Source organism: Bufo gargarizans, chromosome 1 (genome assembly GCF_014858855.1).
Source record: "Bufo gargarizans isolate SCDJY-AF-19 chromosome 1, ASM1485885v1, whole genome shotgun sequence".
NCBI classification, from domain to species: Eukaryota; Metazoa; Chordata; class Amphibia; order Anura; family Bufonidae; genus Bufo; species Bufo gargarizans.
Genome location: NC_058080.1, coordinates 450,786,732 through 450,806,528, shown reverse-complemented (window position 1 = coordinate 450,806,528; position 19,797 = coordinate 450,786,732). Strand labels below are relative to the sequence as shown.

The 19,797-nt window shown below is 43.6% G+C and overlaps 1 protein-coding gene across 1 annotated transcript in view; it reads left to right on the top strand.

Moving 5' to 3' along the window:
• Positions 1 to 19,797, top strand: part of KDM4C (lysine demethylase 4C) — a 324,567-nt gene that overhangs the window by 232,559 nt on the left and 72,211 nt on the right. Inside the window, exons 13-15 of the mRNA XM_044272540.1 lie at positions 2,754 to 2,929; positions 10,738 to 10,951; positions 13,656 to 13,732. Of these exons, the coding sequence (XP_044128475.1) occupies positions 2,754 to 2,929; positions 10,738 to 10,951; positions 13,656 to 13,732 (467 nt within the window). The remainder of the gene's footprint in view (positions 1 to 2,753; positions 2,930 to 10,737; positions 10,952 to 13,655; positions 13,733 to 19,797) is intronic.

Below are 19,797 nucleotides of genomic sequence, written 5' to 3'. Positions count from 1 at the left end.
GCAGTCGGGAAGACGACATTAGCAGTGCGAGTATTGGTTCTTTTGCTGTTTTACCACCTTAACAGGGGTGCCCAAGTTTTCAGCTCAGACAGCCCTTTAACACTATACTGCTGGTGTAGTCTGACAAACAAAACTCTGCATGCCGTGTTTCAGATGCAGTACGCGCTGTAGCAATGCAAAACCTGGAAATAATGTACAGAAAATGTGTAAAGAATTTGTATCAAGTAAAACACATTTCACATCAGGACACACAACCCATTCTACTTGTCTCATCTTCTCAAATTACAATAAAATAGATTCTGATGCCTTGATCCATAGTGTGCAACACCATTATTTTTTACTTCTTTCATCTCTCCCATCACCTTTTATTATGTTATCATGAGTATTTTGGACAGCTCTTTACTCTTAGTCACTGTTCAAAGTGTTAGATAAAAGACCCTTTCAGCAAGTCATGCCGAGCAATGGTAAACGTATTTACAGATCTGTATGATAACTAGGAGATCACATGAAACACGGGTCTACATGGTTATTTTACCTTGTCTTGTCAAACATATCCATGCCCTTCCTTTCTTCTGATTTTGGTAGGATTATATAAATCCAGCATGTTATTTTAGGTAAGTGTCCCCATGTATCTCTGCTACGAGTTATAATTGTTCCCTCTGTTGCATATATACAGTCGCTCCAGCGTATTCTTCAGTCCTAAACGGAGTTTGTGATCACTTACTTGTAGACAAGTTCTGTCCCCAGTAGGGCTCACAATCTAAATTTCTTATCTGAAACGCACACACTCTCTCGCATAATCTTTTTCTCTCTTGTTTGGTTTGTCTCGCCCTCACTGTAATCCAGAAGGCCTAAGGGGGTCAGTGATGGTAGTAGTAGTTCTAGAACAGTCATTCCTTTAATCCAACATGCAATGTCTTGGCTGACATTGCCTTTCTTATGCTTTCTCACCTGACATGTAGCATGTTCCATTAAAGGGCTTGTCCAGGATTTTTATATTGATGGCCTATCCTCCGAATAGGCCATACATATCTGATTACTGGGTTCTGACACCCCACAGCCCTGCCAATTAGCTGTTTTATAGTAGTGCCAGAATTGCACAGCTCTGTCCATTGTGTAATGGACGCAGTTGGTTACTGCAGTGCTGCTCCCATTGAAGTGAATGAGAGCACTGACCCAAGTACCAGCTCTGTCCACTGCGCATTGAACGTAGCTGTGTAATTCTGGCAGTACTCCGAATTACTTTAAAATAATATTTAAAGTTGGCACAGTCCCTTAAAAAAAAAAAAGACATGGTGGAGATTTATCAAGACCAACATCCCCTGCGTGCGCCTCGTCAAAAATTAAAGAGCATCTTTCGTCATGATCAGCCCTATTAAACCAGGCATATTGCCTGTTAAGGTTGATCATGCTGAGTAAGATGAAATATTTCTTTTGTTTGTATCTTTAATGTCTGCTAAAAAAATGTGTACTTTTTAAATGAAAATTAGGCACTTCTTATGTCTCTGTACCACCAATATGATTCCTTGTAGATTGGTGGTACTGTGTTCTAGCAAATCATGCCTTTCACTAGGAGTGCATGATTTTGCTAATGCCCTATTGCTTATATTTCAGTGCCGGCGCTCATTGGTGGCAGAAGGGAGTGAGCGCTGTGCAGATACAAGCTGGGCTCTTCTGCTGGCTCCTCCACTTTCAGGTGGACTGACAATCATCCCCGCATGGGGGAGTTTTCACAAAACTGGTGTAAAGGAAAACTGGCTTAGTTGCCCATAGCAAGATTAGGCTAAATTTTTATGTCAGATTACGTGATCAGCGATGTACCCGGCATCTGAGGGTTTCAATTACAGGAGTAGCATGATTGCTGTTCCCAGTCATAGCACCCGCTACATACAATAGGATGCAATTCATGAAAGTAATTTGTAATTAATCGAATTTCTTTGTGAAATTCGGCGAAGCAGCCAAATTGAATTTTTGATAAGTTGGCTCATCACTAGCTGGGACCCCAACCGATCACAAGAACAGGGAACCCCCTAAAATGAATGGAGAGGCTTGTTGGGCATGTGTGCTGTCGCTCCATTCATTTTTATTGGAGTTCCAGAGATAGCTGAGGACTATACTTAACTGGGATACCCCTTGAGCTTAAGCCCGACCACATCTCCAACCCAGGTTCCTTCTCTGTGTTTCAGTGTGAGGCCTCATGCACACGACCGCTGTTTCATTACGTGTCCGTTGTTCCGTTTTTCGCGATTTTCTGAGGACCCATTGACTTTCAATGGGTCAGTTTAAAACTCGGCTAATGCACCGTTTGTGATCCGTAGTTTCAGTCCGTCAAAAAAATATAACCTGTCCTATTTTTTTTTTTACGGAAAAGAGTTTGCGAACCCATTCAAGTCAATGGGTCCGTGAAAAAACGTGGAGGCACACAAGATTGTCATCCGCATCAGTTTTTTTTCCTATCATTTGCATGGCAAACTTGACTTAGATTTATTTATTTTTTTACTTTCCTTCATGTCTGGAGATCCTCCAAAAATAAAGGAAGACACACAGAAACAAAAACGGACACGGAACAACGGAGCCTCTTTTTGCGGACCGCAAAAAAATACTGTCGTGTGCATGAGGCCTAAGCCTGTGTGAATTGGTTTTGGTGGTCAATGTTATGGAGTAATTATAGTTGGTCCCAAATTCGGTAATGTTGAAAGGCCTACATCTCTTTTAATATTCATGTTGAATGTAACTTTTTGTTTGATTCGCAGAATTTCAGGAGTGTCCTGGTGTACCAACTGAAGAGAGTGAACCTTGGGCAAAGCCTCTTCGTCACCTCTGGCAGTCCAAGGTGCAGAGTTTTGCAGCTGAAAGGGAGTATAATGAATCAATAGCCAAATTGAAGCCATATTGCGCTATCTGCAGTCTTTTTTTGCCTTACTACAAGGTAAGTTAGATTTTTTTTTATGCAGTTATTATCGTGACTTAAACAAGTTATTTTATGTATTTTTTTATTTAATTTTATAATATTTATTCTAGTGCTTTTCATCTCCTAGTGCTACTAGAGACACAGTACAAATGCTTTCTCTGTCATGATCTGACAGAACTGCTCAGGTAGCCTACATTGAAGTTTAAAGTGGCACTGTACTTTGGGAAAGCTTTAGATATGTCATAATAACATATCAGAATTTGAATGGTGGGCTCTGAACTCTGAGACCCCCCTCCGCCGATCGGAGGCACTCTCTCCTCACTGCAGGAGGCTGAAGTGAGAGAGACTCAACAGTAAGTCTACGAGCCCTTCTTGAATCTATCTCCCGCAGCAAGGAGAGGGCGTGTGATATGTGAGCACTTCTCTTCTCATTCTAGGGATAGTCAGGTGTCTTGGCACTCGGATCCCCAAAATGCAGTGTAGGCTAATAGCGCCAGATATGTAGTCTCATAATGCCAGATGTATTCATCGAAAGTGGCTTTAAAGAGGTTTTCCGAGTTGTATAAAAACTCAGGCAACCCCTGTCAATAGCTTTGAGCACCGTGCCCCGATCCTCCTGCTGCTTATGTCATCTTCTTGACTGCAGTGCTGAAGTCACCGCTGTAGTTAGTTGCTGGCCTCAGCTGTGCACAGGATGTCTCTGCTGAGTCCAGGGATTGGCTGCAGCGATGATCAGCTGTAGCCAGAAAACAGACGCGTATCTATTCATTTGTTAATATATGCAGTTTACAGGAGTTGCCAGAGTTTTTCTATAAGTCAGACAACCCTGTTAACATGTGCTTACATTGTGGAATATAAATGTGTTAAAATGTATCACTGCATGAAGGAGACAGTAAGTGAGGAAGGATTGTAGACCATGACTTGTATGTGCTTATAGAAATGGTTGTTACACAGCTCAGTGTAAACTGCTCCTTCTTTAGGGCTATGAGCACCGCAGTTAGGGGCTTTCTATTTTCTGCCCTCTTGCCTAAAGATGCCTATTTGCCCAGGACCATGTTTGGGATCCTTATTAATAATACAGACCTGTAGACTCTCTGTGCCTTATGCATGAGGCTTTGTATGTGTGTGTGTATATATACATATACAGTGTGTGTGTGTGTATATATATATATATATATATAAAAGGGATCGACCGATATTGATTTTTTAGGGCAGATACCGATAATTTGTGAACTTTCAGGCCGATAGCCGATAATTTATACCGATAATCTGGGAATTTTTATTTTTGAAAAAAATAAAATAAAAATCCTACACAAATCTGCAGAAAATTCATGTTTATTGTTAATGTGTGTGTGTTTTTTTTTTTTTTTGTAAATCGTTCTTTTTCATTTATACTTAATATTTTGGTGTTTTATTTTTATTTATTTTTTTATTTTTTTTTTACTAACTTTTAGCCCCCTTAGGGACTAGAACCCTTGTCCTATTCACCCTTATAGATCTCTATCAGGGTAAATAGGAGCTCACACTGTCCCTGCTGCTCTGTGCTTTGTGCACGCAGCAGCATGGAGCTTACCCCTGGCAGCCAGGGCTTCAGTAGCGTCCAATGATCAATACTGGGGGGCGCACTGCGCCACCAATGAAGGTAACTCTCTAATTTATTCATATACAGGAGGCGGGAGCTGGCTGCAGAATCACATAGCCTGCTCCCGACCTCTATGAGCTGTAGCTGCGATCTGCGGCACCTGAGGGGTTAACTACCGCAGATCGCAGCTATTGCTCATAGAGGTCGGGAGCCGGCTATGTGATTCTTGTTCAATTTGAATAAATGAGAGATTTCTCTTCATTGGTGGCGCAGCGACCACAGCCCTTCCTCTTGTCCTCCCTCCTCTCATTGGCGGCAGCGGCAGCAGCAGCACAGGGGGAGGGAGACACTGCTTCCTTCTCCCCTGTGCTGCTGAGGGAACACGGAGAGCGCTGTCAGCAGCGCGATCTGTGTTCCCCATAAGCTATCGGAATATCATCAAAATAGATGCCGATAATATAAATGATGTCCACCTGTGTGCAATCTTAGTGTCACATGATCTGTCATTACATATACACACCTTTTTTGAAAGGCCCCAGAGGCTGCAACACCTAAGCAAGAGGCATCACTAACCAAACACTGCCATGAAGACCAAGGAACTCTCCAAACAAGTAAGGGACAATGTTGTTGAGAAGTACAAGTCAGGATTAGGTTATAAAAAAATATATCCAAATCTTTGATGATCCCCCGGAGCACCATCATAACCAAATGGAAAGAACATGGCACAACAGCACACCTGCCAAGAGACAGTCGCCCACCAAAACTCACTGACCGGGCAAGGAGGGCATTAATCAGATAGACAGCACAGAGACCTTAGGTAAACCTGGAGGAGCTGCAGAGTTCCACAGCAGAGACTGGAGTATCTGTGCATAGGACGACAATAAGCCGTACGCTCCATTGAGTTGGGCTTTATGGAAGAGTGGCCAGAAGAAAGCCATTACTTTCAGCTAAAAACAAAAAGGCACGTTGTGAGTTTGCGAAAAGGCATGTGGGAGACTCCCAAAATGTATGGAGGGAAGGTGCTCTGGTCTGATGAGACTTAAATGGAACTTTTCGGCCATCAAAGAAAACGCCATGTCTGGCGCAAACCCAAAACATCACATCACCCAAAGAACACCATCCCCACAGTGAAACATGGTGGTGGCAGCACCATGCTGTGCGGATGTTTTTCAGCAGCTGGGACTGAGAAACTGGTCAGAGTTGAGGGAAAGATGGATGGTGCTAAATACAGGGATATTCCTGAGCAGAATCTGTACCACTCTGTGCGTGAACTGAGGCTAGCATGGAGGTTCACCTTCCAGCAGGACAATGACCCCAAACACACTGCTAAAGCAACATTTGAGTGGATTAAGGGGAACCATGTAAATGTGGTGGAATGGCCTAGTCAAAGCCCAGATCCCAATCAAATAGGAAATCTGTGGTCAGACGTAAAGATTGCTGTTCACAAGCGCAAACCATTCAACACTAAGGCCCCTTTCACAAGTGCACAGGTGGTGAGATGTGATCTGGAGAGTAGGGTGAACATTTTTTCTGTATTGTAAAGCTGTTTTTTGGGAAAGCAGTAGGTATGTAGAGGAGCTATGCCCCATTACCTGCTCATGACTCCACTCTGTAAGGTAATTTTGGCTGACTTAGGCCAGAGTGAGTTCAGTGTGAAGAACTTGCAGTGTGTGTCAGTGCGAGATCATTTTCTGACCTTCACTCCTCTGACAGGACCACACAGCATTTTAATGATTTATAAGGCTGAGAGACCCCAAGAGTCCTGAAAAATTTTGGATTAAGGGGAAACATGTAAATGTGGTGGAATGGCCTAGTCAAAGCCCAGATCCCAATCAAATAGGAAATCTGTGGTCAGACGTAAAGATTGCTGTTCACAAGCGCAAACCATTCAACACTAAGGCCCCTTTCACACGGGGCGAGTATTCCGCGCGGGTGCAATGCGTGAGGTGAACGCATTGCACCCGCACTGAATCCCGACCCATTCATTTCTATGGGGCTATTCACATGAGAGGTGATTTTCACGCATCTCTTATGCGTTGCGTGAAAATCGCAGCATGCTCTATTTTGTGCGTTTTTCACGTAACGCAGGCCCCATAGAAATGAATGGGGTTGTGTGAAAATCGCAAGCATCCGCAAGCAAGTGCGGATGCGGTGCGGTTTTCACGCACGATTGCTAGGAGACGATCGGGATGGAGACCCAATCATTATTATTTTCCCTTATAACATGGTTATAAGGGAAAATAATAGCACGCCCGTGTGAAAGAGGCCTAAGGGGCTGGAGCAAGGAGGAATGGGCAAAAATCCCAGTGGTAAGATGTTGCAAGCTCATGGAGACTTATCCAAAGCGACTTGGAGCTGTGATTGCCGCAAAAGGTGGCTCTACAAAGTATTGACTTTAGGGGGGTGAATAGTTATGCACATTGACTTTTTCTGTTATTTTGTCTCATTTTTTGTTTGCTTCACAATAGAAAAAAAATAAACATCTTCAAAGTTGTGGGCCTGTTCTGTAAATTCAATTATGCAAATTCTTAACCACCTCCAGACCGCCTAACGCGCCGATGCGTCCGGGAGGTGGTTGATTTATTCCTCCTGGACGCATCGGCGTGTCATCTCGCGATACCCAAGATAACCTGTGAACGCGCGCACCCCCTGTCATTGATCACCCCCCTGTAAGGCTCCATTCAGACGTCCGTATGATTTTTACGGATCCATGGATACATGGATCGGATCCGCAAAACACATGCGGACGTCTGAATGGAGCCTTACAGGGGGGTGATCAATGACAGGCGGGTGATCACCCATATAGATTCCCTGATCACCCCCCTGTCATTGATCACCCCCCTGTCATTGATCACCCCCCCTGTCATTGATCACCCCCCCTGTCATTGATAACCCCCCCTGTAAGGCTCCATTCAGACGTCCGTATGATTTTTACGAATACATGGATCGGATCCGCAAAACGCATGCGGACGTCTGAATGGAGCCTTACAGGGGGGTGATCATCCCATATACACTCCCTGATCACCCCCTGTCATTGATCACCCCCCTGTCATTGATCACCCCCCTGTAAGGCTCCATTCAGACGTCCGCATGTGTTTTGCGGATCCGATCCATGGATCCGTAAAAATCATACGGACGTCTGAATGGAGCCTTACCAGGGGGGTGATCAATGACAGGGGGGTGATCACCCATATACACTCCCTGATCACCCCCTGTCATTGATCACCCCCCTGTAAGGCTCCATTCAGACGTCCGCATGTGTTTTGCGGATCCGATCCATGTATCCATGGATCCGTAAAAATCATACGGACGTCTGAATGGAGCCTTACCAGGGGGGTGATCAATGACAGGGGGTGATCACCCATATACACTCCCTGATCACCCCCTGTCATTGATCACCCCCCTGTAAGGCTCCATTCAGACGTCCGCATGTGTTTTGCGGATCCGATCCATGTATCCATGGATCCGTAAAAATCATACGGACGTCTGAATGAAGCCATAACAGGGGGGTGATCAGGGAGTCTATATGGGTGATCACCCCCCTGTCATTGATCACCCCCCTGTCATTGATCACCCCCCCTGTCATTGATCACCCCCCTGTCATTGATCACCCCCCTGTCATTGATCACCCTCCTGGTAAGGCTCCATTCAGACGTCCGTATGATTTTTACGGATACATGGATCGGATCCGCAAAACACATGCGGACGTCTGAATGGAGCCTTACAGGGGGGTGATCAATGATGGAGGTGATCAGGGAGTCTATATGGGTGATCACCCCCCTGTCATTGACCACCCCCCTGTAAGGCTCCATTCAGACGTCCGCATGTGTTTTGCGGATCCGATCCATGGATCCGTAAAAATCATACGGACGTCTGAATGGAGCCTTACCAGGGGGGTGATCAATGACAGGAGGGTGATCAGGGAGTCTATATGGGTGATCACCCCCCTGTCATTGATCACCCCCCCCCCCCCTGTAAGGCTCCATTCAGACATTTTTTTGGCCCAAGTTAGCGGAAATATATATATTTTTTTGTTTGTTTTTTCTTACAAAGTCTCATATTCCACTAACTTGTGTCAAAAAATAAAATCTCACATGAACTCACCATACCCCTCACGGAATCCAAATGCGTAAACATTTTATTCCAGACTTCTTCTCACGCTTTAGGGCCCCTAAAAACCCAGGGCAGTATAAATACCCCACATGTGACCCCATTTCGGAAAGAAGACACCCCAAGGTATTCAATGAGGGGCATATTGAGTCCATGAAAGATTGAAATTTTTGTCCTAAGTTAGCGGAAAGTGAGACTTTGTGAGAAAAAATCAAAAAAAAAAAATCAATTTCCGCTAACTTATGCCCAAAAAAAAAATTTCTATGAACTCGCCAGGCCCCTCATTGAATACCTTGGGGTGTCTTCTTTCCAAAGTGGGGTCACATGTGGGGTATTTATACTGCCCTGGCTTTTTAGGGGCCCGAAAGTGTGAGAAGAAGTCTGGGATCCAAATGTCTAAAAATGCCCTCCTAAAAGGAATTTGAGCCCCTTTGCGCATCTAGGCTGCAAAAAAGTGTCACACATCTGGTATCGCCGTACTCAGGAGAAGTTGGGCAATGTGTTTTGGGGTGTCATTTTACATATACCTATGCTGGGTGAGAAAAATATCTTGGTCAAATGCCAACTTTGTATAAAAAAATGGGAAAAGTTGTCTTTTGCCAAGATATTTCTCTCACCCAGCATGGGTATATGTAAAATGACACCCCAAAACACATTCCCCAACTTCTCCTGAGTACGGCGATACCAGATGTGTGACACTTTTTTGCAGCCAAGGTGGGCAAAGGGGCACACATTCCAAAGTGCACCTTTCGGATTTCACCGGCCATTTTTTACACATTTTGATTGCAAAGTACTTCTCACACATTTGGTCCCTTAAATTGCCAGGGCAGTATAACTACCCCACAAGTGACCCCATTTTGGAAAGAAGACACCCCAAGGTATTCTGTGAGGGGCATAGCGAGTTCCTAGAATTTTTTATTTTTTGTCGCAAGTTAGTGGAATATGAGACTTTGTAAGAAAAAAATAAAATAAAATAAAAATCATCATTTTCCGCTAACTTGTGACAAAAAATAAAAAGTTCTATGAACTCACTATGCCCATCAGCGAATACCTTAGGCTGCCTACTTTCCGAAATGGGGTCATTTGTGGGGGTTTTCTACTGTCTGGGCATTGTAGAACCTCAGGAAACATGACAGGTGCTCAGAAAGTCAGAGCTGCTTCAAAAAGCGGAAATTCACATTTTTGTACCATAGTTTGTAAACGCTATAACTTTTACCCAAACCATTTTTTTTTGCCCAAACATTTTTTTTTTATCAAAGACATGTAGAACTATAAATTTAGCGTTTTTTTTTTTGCAAAATTTTACAGCTGAAAGTGAAAAATTTCATTTTTTGGCAAAAAAATCGTTACATTTTGATTAATAACAAAAAAAGTAAAAATGTCAGCAGCAATGAAATACCACCAAATGAAAGCTCTATTAGTGAGAAGAAAAGGAGGTAAAACATTTGGGTGGTAAGTTGCATGACCGAGTGATAAACGGTGAAAGTAGTGTAGTGCAGAAGTGTAAAAAGTGGCCTGGTCATGAAGGGGGTTTTAGCTAGCGGGGCTGAAGTGGTTAAACAATCCATGTTAATTCTAGGTTGTGAGCCACCAAAATACGAAAAAAGTCAAGGGGGGTTTAATACTTTTGCAAGGCAATGTATATATAATTTTACTCACACACTTATCTAGCAGTAATGCTACGTCAGGTTTTGTTAAAGGGGTTTTCTGAGATTTTTATATTGATCGCCTATCCTGTGGAGATTGAAGGGGTTTAAATCCTGGGACCCCTGACAATCAGCTGTATGAAGAGACACTGGTGATTCATCAGTGCTTATGCCTCTTCCAGGCCAGTGATGTCATGTTCACTGATCACATGGCCTAGGGGCAGCTCAGCCTCATTTAGATAAATGGGGCTGAGCCGCAATACCAACCACAGCTGGTATCCAGTGGACAGCCTTGTGCTTGGTAAGCTGCAAGGAGGCCATTGTGCTTACCGGTGTGCTGCAACCTCCTCAAACAGCTGATCAGCAGGATGCCAGGATTGGGACCCCCGCCAATCTCATATTTATGACCTATACTGAACATAGATTATCAATATATAATTCCCGGAGAACCCCATTAAGCTTTCTTTTCTCTTAATTTCTTTTTTTAGTCGGAAACTTATAATGATGACGTGCAATCTTACTGGGAGACTGCGTCAAGCGAAATACTGCCACATGAGTCAAAAACAAAACCTCTTATCCCAGAAATGTGCTTCCTATACAGTGAAGAGAACACGGAACATGCGCCCACAAATACATTTATTGATGGGGATGGAAAAAGTCATCTCATTGCTTGCACAATGTGTTGTGTACAGGTTCATGCAAGTAAGTTATTCTACAAAGTAACATTTCTTTAAAAGTGCCTTAGACAGTGCAAACTTCCTTCTTGTGCGCCATTCATTCTATGACGCTGTACATATGATAAGGGGTATACATACATAATAGAAACCAGTACAATAAGGAGAGGGGACCCTGCCCGCAAGGGATTGCAGTCTGAGGGATGGGGAAAGGTTACAGTAGGTGAGGGTAAAGCTGGTCATTGTGGCAGCAGGGTTAGTGTAGGTTGTAGTCTTGTCTGAAGACGTGGGTTTTCAGGTTTCTTTGGAAGGATTCCACAGTAGATGAGCGTTTGAAATGTTGTGGTATAGAGTTCCAGAGTACAGGGGCTGCATCAGAGAAATTTTGGAGGCGATTGTGGGAAGAGGTGATTAAAAAAGTGAAGATCTTAAGAGGATCAGTGAATGGGTGTAGGATGGTATTTGGGAGATCAGGTCGCAGATGTGTGTAGGGGACACGTTGTGGATGGTCTTGTATGTCAAAATGTTTTGTACTGGATTCGGTGGGAAAGGGGGAGCCAATAAAGGTATTGGCAGAGAGAAGAGACTGGAGGGTGACGGGGAGAGGCGAATTAGTCGGCCAGCAAAGTTGAGGATAGATTGGAGGGGTGCAAGAATGCTAGATGGGAAGCCACAGAGGAGGATGTTACAGTACTCCAGGCATGAGATGATGGCATGTACAAGCATTTTTACACACTCTGGATTGCGGAGTGTGTGCATGTGAGATATATTTTTGAGTTGGAGGTGGATAGTGCTTGCATGTGTGGTTTGAAGGACAGAGCAGAATCGAAAGTTAACCCCAAGGCAGCAGACTTAGTTGACCCAGGAGAGTGTGCAGCCATTAACTGTGATAAAAAGGTCTGATGAGGGAGCCGAGTGAGAAGGAGGAGGCTATAGGGCAGTGTTGGCGAACCTATGGCACGGGTGCCAGAGGCGGCACTCAGAGCCCTCTCTGTGGGCACCAGCAAGCTGAAAAAGTCTATGGTGTACCAATATGCCTTAGACTTTTCCTGCCATTCATCAGCGCAGGGCACGCAATGAATGGCCCAGGCAGCGCGATTATAGCTAAATGTTAAAGTACATGGAAGTTTTATACTATATTGCATGATAATATTCAGGATAAATTGCTGTGTTGGCACTATGCGATAAATAAGTGGGTTTTGGGTAGCAGTTTGGGCACTCTGTCTCTAAAAGGTTCGACATCACTGCTATAGGGGATAGGTATTATGGGATTCTGGATAAAATGGAGGTAAATTTGCATGTCATTAGCATAGAAATTATACTGCAAGCCATGGGACTCTATGAGCTGTCCCAGGACGAAGGTGTAGTTTGTGAAGAGCAGGGGTCCTAGGACAGAGCCTTGAGGGACAGCAACAGAGAGGGGATAAGCCGAGGAGGTGGTGTTTGAGTGGCAGATACTAAATGTCTGGTCTCTAAGGTATAATGTGATCCAGGAGAGGGCCAAATACTTGATGCCAAGAGATGAGTTTATAGCAGAAGGGAGTGGTCAAATGTGTCAAAGGCAGAGGATAGATTGAGGAGTGCAGAGTAATGGCTTTTGGCTTTGGCAGTTAACAGGTCATTGGCAACTTTGGTAAGGGCAGAAGCCAGATGGTAGTCGGTCAAATATGGAACTGGAAGAAAAGTGGGAGGACAGTTCAAGGTGGACCTGCTGTTCAACTAACTTGGGAGTAGTGATATGGGGTGATAGCGAGACGAAAAAGATGGGTCAACAGAAGGAGTTTGAGGATGGGTGTGATGTAGCTTCTTTAAAAAAAAAGAGGGGGAAGACACCTGAGATTAGAAATAGATTGAAGAGATGGGTTAGGGCAGGAATAAATGCTGTGGTGAGGTTGGGGATGAAGTGTGATCGGATTGGGTCAAGTGCACAGGTGGTGAGATGTGATCTGGAGAGTAGGGTGAACATTTTTTGTATTGTAAAGCTGTTTTTTGGGAAGGCAGTAGGTATGTAGAGGAGCTATGCCCCATTACCTGCTCATGACTCCACTCTGTAAGGTAATTTTGGCTGACTTAGGCCAGAGTGAGTTCAGTTTGAAGAACTTGCAGTGTGTGTCAGTGCGAGATCATTTTCTGACCTTCACTCCTCTGACAGGACCACACAGCATTTTAATGATTTATAAGGCTGAGTGACCCAGAGAGTCCTGAAATCTACTGAATTACACTGGCAGTATTATGTCAGTGTAATTCAGTAGAAGATTTCAGAACTCTAAGGGTTGCACAGCATTATAAACCATTATAATGCTGTGCAATCTTGTCAGAGGAGCAGAGGCCAGAACGGAACCTTACACTGACACGCTGAGAGTTTCATGCACCGAATTCACTCGTGTGTGCCTGGTCTTAATAGCTGTACTTAAATAATCAATTTTGGACCTTTTATTTTCCTGTGCAGTAACCTGCTATGATTCCTTTTTTTCTGTCATCTAACAAATAATACCTCTCTGACATACTGTAACATAAGTTCTTAGGTCCCAATTTTTTTAGTCTCCTATCTCATAGAGGAAAACCTTTTACGAAACGAAAATGCTTGATATTTGTCTCAAATGTCAAGGACATTCTGCCATGGTTATTTTCCCTTTAATGCTGTCGTTTTCTTGCGCCATACACCGCTGAGTTTCTTGAAGATTCAGAGACCAGAAGGACCAGATTTCATTAATTGAGTTCTCTCATTACAGGTTGTTATGGTGTTCCTTCCCATGAAATTCATGATAGATGGATGTGTTCTCGATGTAGAAATGGAGTTTGGACAGCAGTAAGTTGCTTCATTTGTTTTTAGACTCTATGCATGACAGACTAGCATGAAACGTGTGATATTCAACTGCTAGCTACTGACTAAAAACCTACTATTGTGCAAAGAAAGATCCCCTGCTTCAATTATTCAGCTCTATAGTTTACTCACCCAAATCAATTTCAAGCAATCTGATTGGGGTGGTTTAACCTTCGATGGCAGCATGTTCTCTGATATTCTGTACACTATGTTGGAGAAAAAAACCTTAACAGATCGTGACGCCTTATTGACATTTTGTTTCTATGTGAAATAAAGTGGGTTTTTCTGTTACAGTATTTTTTCTTTTACCTTTGTGGTATTTATAGGTATTTTTATGTTGGCAAATCAGTAAAAAGTCCTTACAAGAAATTTCACTTAAATGGCAGATTGCATTGATACTGCTTTGAGTATTAAAACAAATTCGGAGAATACGTAATTAAAAACCTCATTGTAAACCTGTTAATGTTTTATTTAGTGCTTTATAAGCAGTTTTCTAAAGGTCATCATACACATTGCTTTTGTTGCCGAACATGCCTTTTTCGGCAGGGCCAGCCAACAATGTAATGTGTGAGAGGAGCTCCTGACTCTTCCCCAAAGACCAGTATTTTCTCTTTCCTATCCAGCTGCATTGAGTAACTTGTCACCGTTTTAATATCTTAGCTATAAATGAACCGTGTATAACTAATCCATAATTTATCAATTTCGTTTATACAGCCATTTTGGTTTGTATGAAATGTAGGCAAAATAACAAGATGAAGGGTTATAATATATGCTGAATTAACCCCTTCCTGCCCTAACTGGTAGGAAGAGGTGAATTCACTTAAAATAAATTAAAAAAATATATATAATTATAGTTTAGCAATAGTTTTAGCAATAGTATAGTGGAATTTGTGTGTGTTACATATACTAAAACACATTTTTTATTTTAAAAATCTAGGTATTCGTTTTAGCTGTATTTTATATATCAGGGTTTTTTTTCTGGGTAAAATATACATACACATTCATATATTTTTTTCATATATATATATTTTTTTTATTTATGTCCAGATTTCCCCAAGATGAATACCTTAGGGCACGGGTGATCAGCGTAGCAGACAGTGTTTGTCCGACCTAAGCTTAGCTGCTGTCGCTCACTGCGGCAGCCGGGCCGGGTGATCAGCTGAGCGCAGCCAGCGCTCCTCCCAAGCCTCCCCGAGTCCCTCCCCTCCCTCCCCTAGTCTACACAAAATAAGCTAGCCGCCGTCACTCACTGCGGCAGCTGGGGCCGGGTGTCAGCTGAGCGCAGCCAGCGCTCCTCCCAAGCCTCCCCAAGTCCCTCCCCTCCCTCCCTCCCTCCCTCCTCTCCCTCCCTCCCTCCCTCCCTCCTCTCCCTCCCTCCCTCCTCTCCCTCCCTCCCTCCTCTCCCTCCCTCCCTCCTCTCCCTCCCTCCCTCCTCTCCCTCCCTCCTCTCCCTCCCTCCCTCCTCTCCCTCCCTCCTCTCCCTCCCTCCCTCCCTCCTCTCCCTCCCTCCTCTCCCTCCCTCCCTCCTCTCCCTCCCTCCCTCCCTCCTCTAGTCTACACAGTCACTACAGTGAATGATTCCAGGCAGCTGCTCACTCACTGTGTTCAGTCTCCGGTCTCCAGTCTTTGCTCCTCCCAGACTAGTCCCTCCCTCCTCCTCTCTGATAAGGAAGTCAGGTCCATACAGGAAGTGACATCAGAGAGAGAGGCAGGGAGGGAGAATTGAAATCATTCTTCTCCTCTCCAGTCCAGCTCCAGCGCCCAAGTAGTGCCCAGCCCAGTGCCCACTGTGCCCTGCCTGCAGACAGTGCAGCAGTGTTTTTTCTAAAAAGGTATAAATATAAAACATTTGAAGTGTATTGTAACAGTGTCACCCCACTAAAGTCTTTTATATTTTTTTTTGGCTACTTATAATCCTTAACTGCGATTTATCAATACATAATGTTATATATCATTTTGGTTCAGTAGATTCTCCTAAAAACATACCCGTATTTTTCGCCGTATAAGACGCACTTTTTCCCCCCCAAAAGTGGGGGGAAAATAGCAGTGCGTCTTATACGGCGAATGCAGCTTATTTTGCGATTTGCGAATTTTCATGCGATTTTTAGCGCGAATTTTTGCGCAAATTTTTTGCGATTTTCAATGATACGTGGCATCGCGGCGGGTGTATCAGCTGTGAGGGAGGAGGGGCTGGGGGCCGACGTCTGCTTTTATAATGACAGCGGGGCCCGTGCAGTGACTATTCTACTACACGGGCCCCGCTCACTGTATAATCGTATGTCTAATAGTAAATAGTTATGTACATAATCGCATAATGAGCGGAGTACTTACAACTACAAATGCTCGCCGAGAGGAGGGAGGAGGCAGGCTGGGAGGACGGGCGCTGGCAGTGTGTGAGTCATACGTCACGCGCCTGCGCCGCTCACTTTATGAATGAAGCAGGCGGCGTGGGCGCATGACGTATGACTCACGCTGCCAGCGCCTGTCCTTCCGGCCTGCCTCCTCCCTCCTCTCGGCGAGCGATTGTAGTTGTAAGTACCGGTAATACACAGCGCTCCTTATGCGATTATATACATACGGTAACATTAACTATTAGAGATACGATTATACAGTGAGCGGGGCCCGTGTAGTAGAATACAGTCACTGCACGGGCCCCGCTGTCATTATAAAAGCAGATGCCGGCCCCCGGCCCTTTGAGGGTGACCAAACTGCTGATGCGGCCCCCGATGAATTTGAGTTTGACACCCCTGCCTTAGGGGAACAGCATAAAAAACGTCATATTGGCACCTTGTAAAACATTTTTCTGGCAGTACGGTACCATAGAACCAGCAATGAAAAATAGACCACCAAAATACGCTACAGTCTTTTGAAGGCTTGCAGCGGGCCCAGCCAGTAGATAAATTACATAAATAGCGTCCATTTCAGGGTACAAGTGTACAGTAATGGTTTTAGAAATATTTTGTCTTGAAACCTTTTGTAATAGTTAGGAAAATAATCAGTTATTTGCAGTTAGACAGGACCATTGCTACAACGAAAAAAAAAAAATTGGCCTGGTAAGGAGGGGGGGGGAACAGAAGAACACCCTGGTAATGAAGCGGTTAAAGAACTTTCTCTGACCAGTATTAATACTGAATTGGCATGTTCAAGATGGGTATTTGCTTCTGTGTGCATTTCAGCTAGATCTTCAACCCACAATTTTATGTTGTGATGTGGATTTAATTTTTCCCACATTTTACTGGGGTTTGATTTGACATCAAAAGAATCAAAACTGCAGGTACACTGCTATTCCTTTCCCCAGCTAATGCTCTCACTAATGGCAGGATCTCAGCTCTCATTACTTTAACAGCAGACTACACAGCAGCTGCACAGCACAATAGGTATTCAGTGTCTGCTTGAAATATGGGAGCAAATGATCATATATTGTATATCAGAATAGTCATTTCAGTATCTGCTCAAGGTCAGGCGATCATAATTCTGGTTTTGCACAGCAGAAAGTGTCAGCTGTGACTTAACATGTATCTCCTGTACATTTTTTGCTTACTATGCTACAAAGTTAAGAGAAGAAAACAACGACTCACAGCTTTTATTTAGTCTTTTGTAGAACTTAAGGCCAGTGAAACCAGTTTTTGGTGCTGGTATGTTTGACTGTCCTGTTTGTGGAAGGATGGAGGAAAATTTAAAATAAATTAATATGTACTTCTCTTCTGCGCCTTGCCACTTATTTTCCTGCCTCCGATTTCAGACCAGGTGGGCAGATGTTGCAGCATGACTTTTCCCGCTAAGTCCAGCTGCTGCATTGACTTGTTATGCGTTGGTAGGGTGACCATATTTTGGTTTTCAAATAGGAGAACACTTGCGGCAAGGTGGCTGACAGCGCTGCGCTAAGTCTTGACGCTGTGTGCTGTGAGGTCCAGGGAGCTGTGAATGTAAAGCACATATTCACCGGTCCCTGGGACCTCCTGTCCTCTAAAGCTGACCAAGATTAAGTATTTTGGTGCCCTAGGCAGAGCAGGCAAATTATGCCCCCTCCCTCCGAATCAATTCAAACTGACCCTTTCATTCTAATAGCAAGATTTAAACACATTTTATAAGAAGCAGTCACTGGTATACCCAATGTAAAGCCAGTGACTTAGAGGTGATGTCTCCACCGATTTCATTTGTTCACTTCTCCATTTGGTTCGGACCATCATACGCAGACGTCTTAGGCTAAGGCTGTTCTATCCCTCTGCTATATAAGTAAACACTATTATTAATAAATGGCACACTGTTTATGGGGCGTGTTGTATATTTTACATTAGGTCCCAGGAGATTAGGTTATACCTCTGCATTGACTCATTGCTTCTGCAGTCCATCCCCACCCTCTATAGCAAAGAGCCCCCTATAAATTGCCATCCTGTAGCCTCCACCAATACTGTGCCTGTTGCTGCTCTTTGTGCCAACATTACTGTACTGATAGTGCTGCCAAAGACCTGAAATACTGTGCTGGCAAAGTAAGAGCCAACAGACAAGGCTACAGAACTAGAAAATGATGGGCACCAAAGACTTTAGGCATCAAACTCCAGACCCCAAAATTAATACAGACCTCCGGACAGACCCTTAAATTAATACATACAACTCAAATTAATACAAACCTGAGATTACACCCCAAATTTATACAGACCACAAATTCATAAGGACCACAGTATCAGACCCCAAATTCATGTGGCCCCCTATAACCTCCTTCCAAATGCAGACCTCAGACACCACAAAATCGCAACAATGAAAAGTAAAGATCACCCTGCAAAAAAATTAACCCCTTACACAGTTCCGTAGACATAGCAAAAAAAATGTTATGGTGGAATTTTTACATTTTTTTTTTCTTTCAATTCCACCCACTATGTTGTGTGCAATATTAAATGGTCCCATTAGAAAGTACAACTTGTCCCACAAAAAAAAAAGTCCTCATATGGCTACGTGAACAAAAAAACAAAAAAGTTATTTCCCCAGCAGGGAGTGAAAAACTAAAACGCATAAACAAAAAATCCTCTGGGAGCGAGGGGTTAAACTTTGCCTGTCCCATTTATCACTTGTTGGGGTGCAGAACATATTTATAGAAAATAAAATTTGTGATTTTATTTTTTATTTTTTTTATCTTTATGGAAAATAACTATTTAATAGGTCTCTCTTTAGTGAAGGCGAAACACTGCTCGATAGATAGAATTATTAACTTACATATAGTAGAAAAAATTTCATTGGAATGTCATAGCCACAGTTTTAACCCCTTACTGCAAAATGCTGTGCATGTACGGCGGGGGAAGCTGTGCCAGAACGCATTCCGCCATACATGCATGTGGGCTGATGGGGCGGGTGCTGGAGCTGCGCCCGCCCGATTACTGCAGGGATCTGGCAGTCCCCGGTAGCTGGGTCTCCTAGGCAACCTGTTAGGCCTCATGCACACGAATGTTGTTTTGGTCGGCATCCGAGCCGCAGTTTTTGCGGCTTGAATGCGGACCCATTCACTTCAATGGGGCCGCAAAACATGTGGACAGCACTCTGTTTGCTGTCCGCATCTGTTTCTCCGTTCTGTGGTCTGCAAAAAAAATAACCTGTCCTATTCTTGTCTGTTTTGCGGTTTATATTAATGGCTGTCCGTGTCGTTCTGCAAATTGCGGTCGTGTGCATGAGGCCTTAGTGTATTACTCAGTGTAATCCACTAACAGGCAATGCATTACAATACAGATGTATTGTAATGCACTGCAGAGGGGATCAGACCCCCAAAAGTTGAAGTCCCAGAGTGGGACAGTTTAAAAAAAATAGTTTCAAGTTAAAAAAAAGAAAAAAAAAAGCCCCTTTCCCCTGATTTTATAAGAAAAAATAGAAAAAAGAAAAAACACACATATTAAGTATCGCCGCGTCCATAATAACCGGCTCTATAAATATATAACATAATCAAAAATGCGTATGCCACCCAAAATAGTACCAATATAACAGTCACCTCATCTCGCAAAAAATTAGCCCCTAAATTGGACAGTCGCCCCCAAAAAATAAAAGTATCCATATTAGGTATCGCC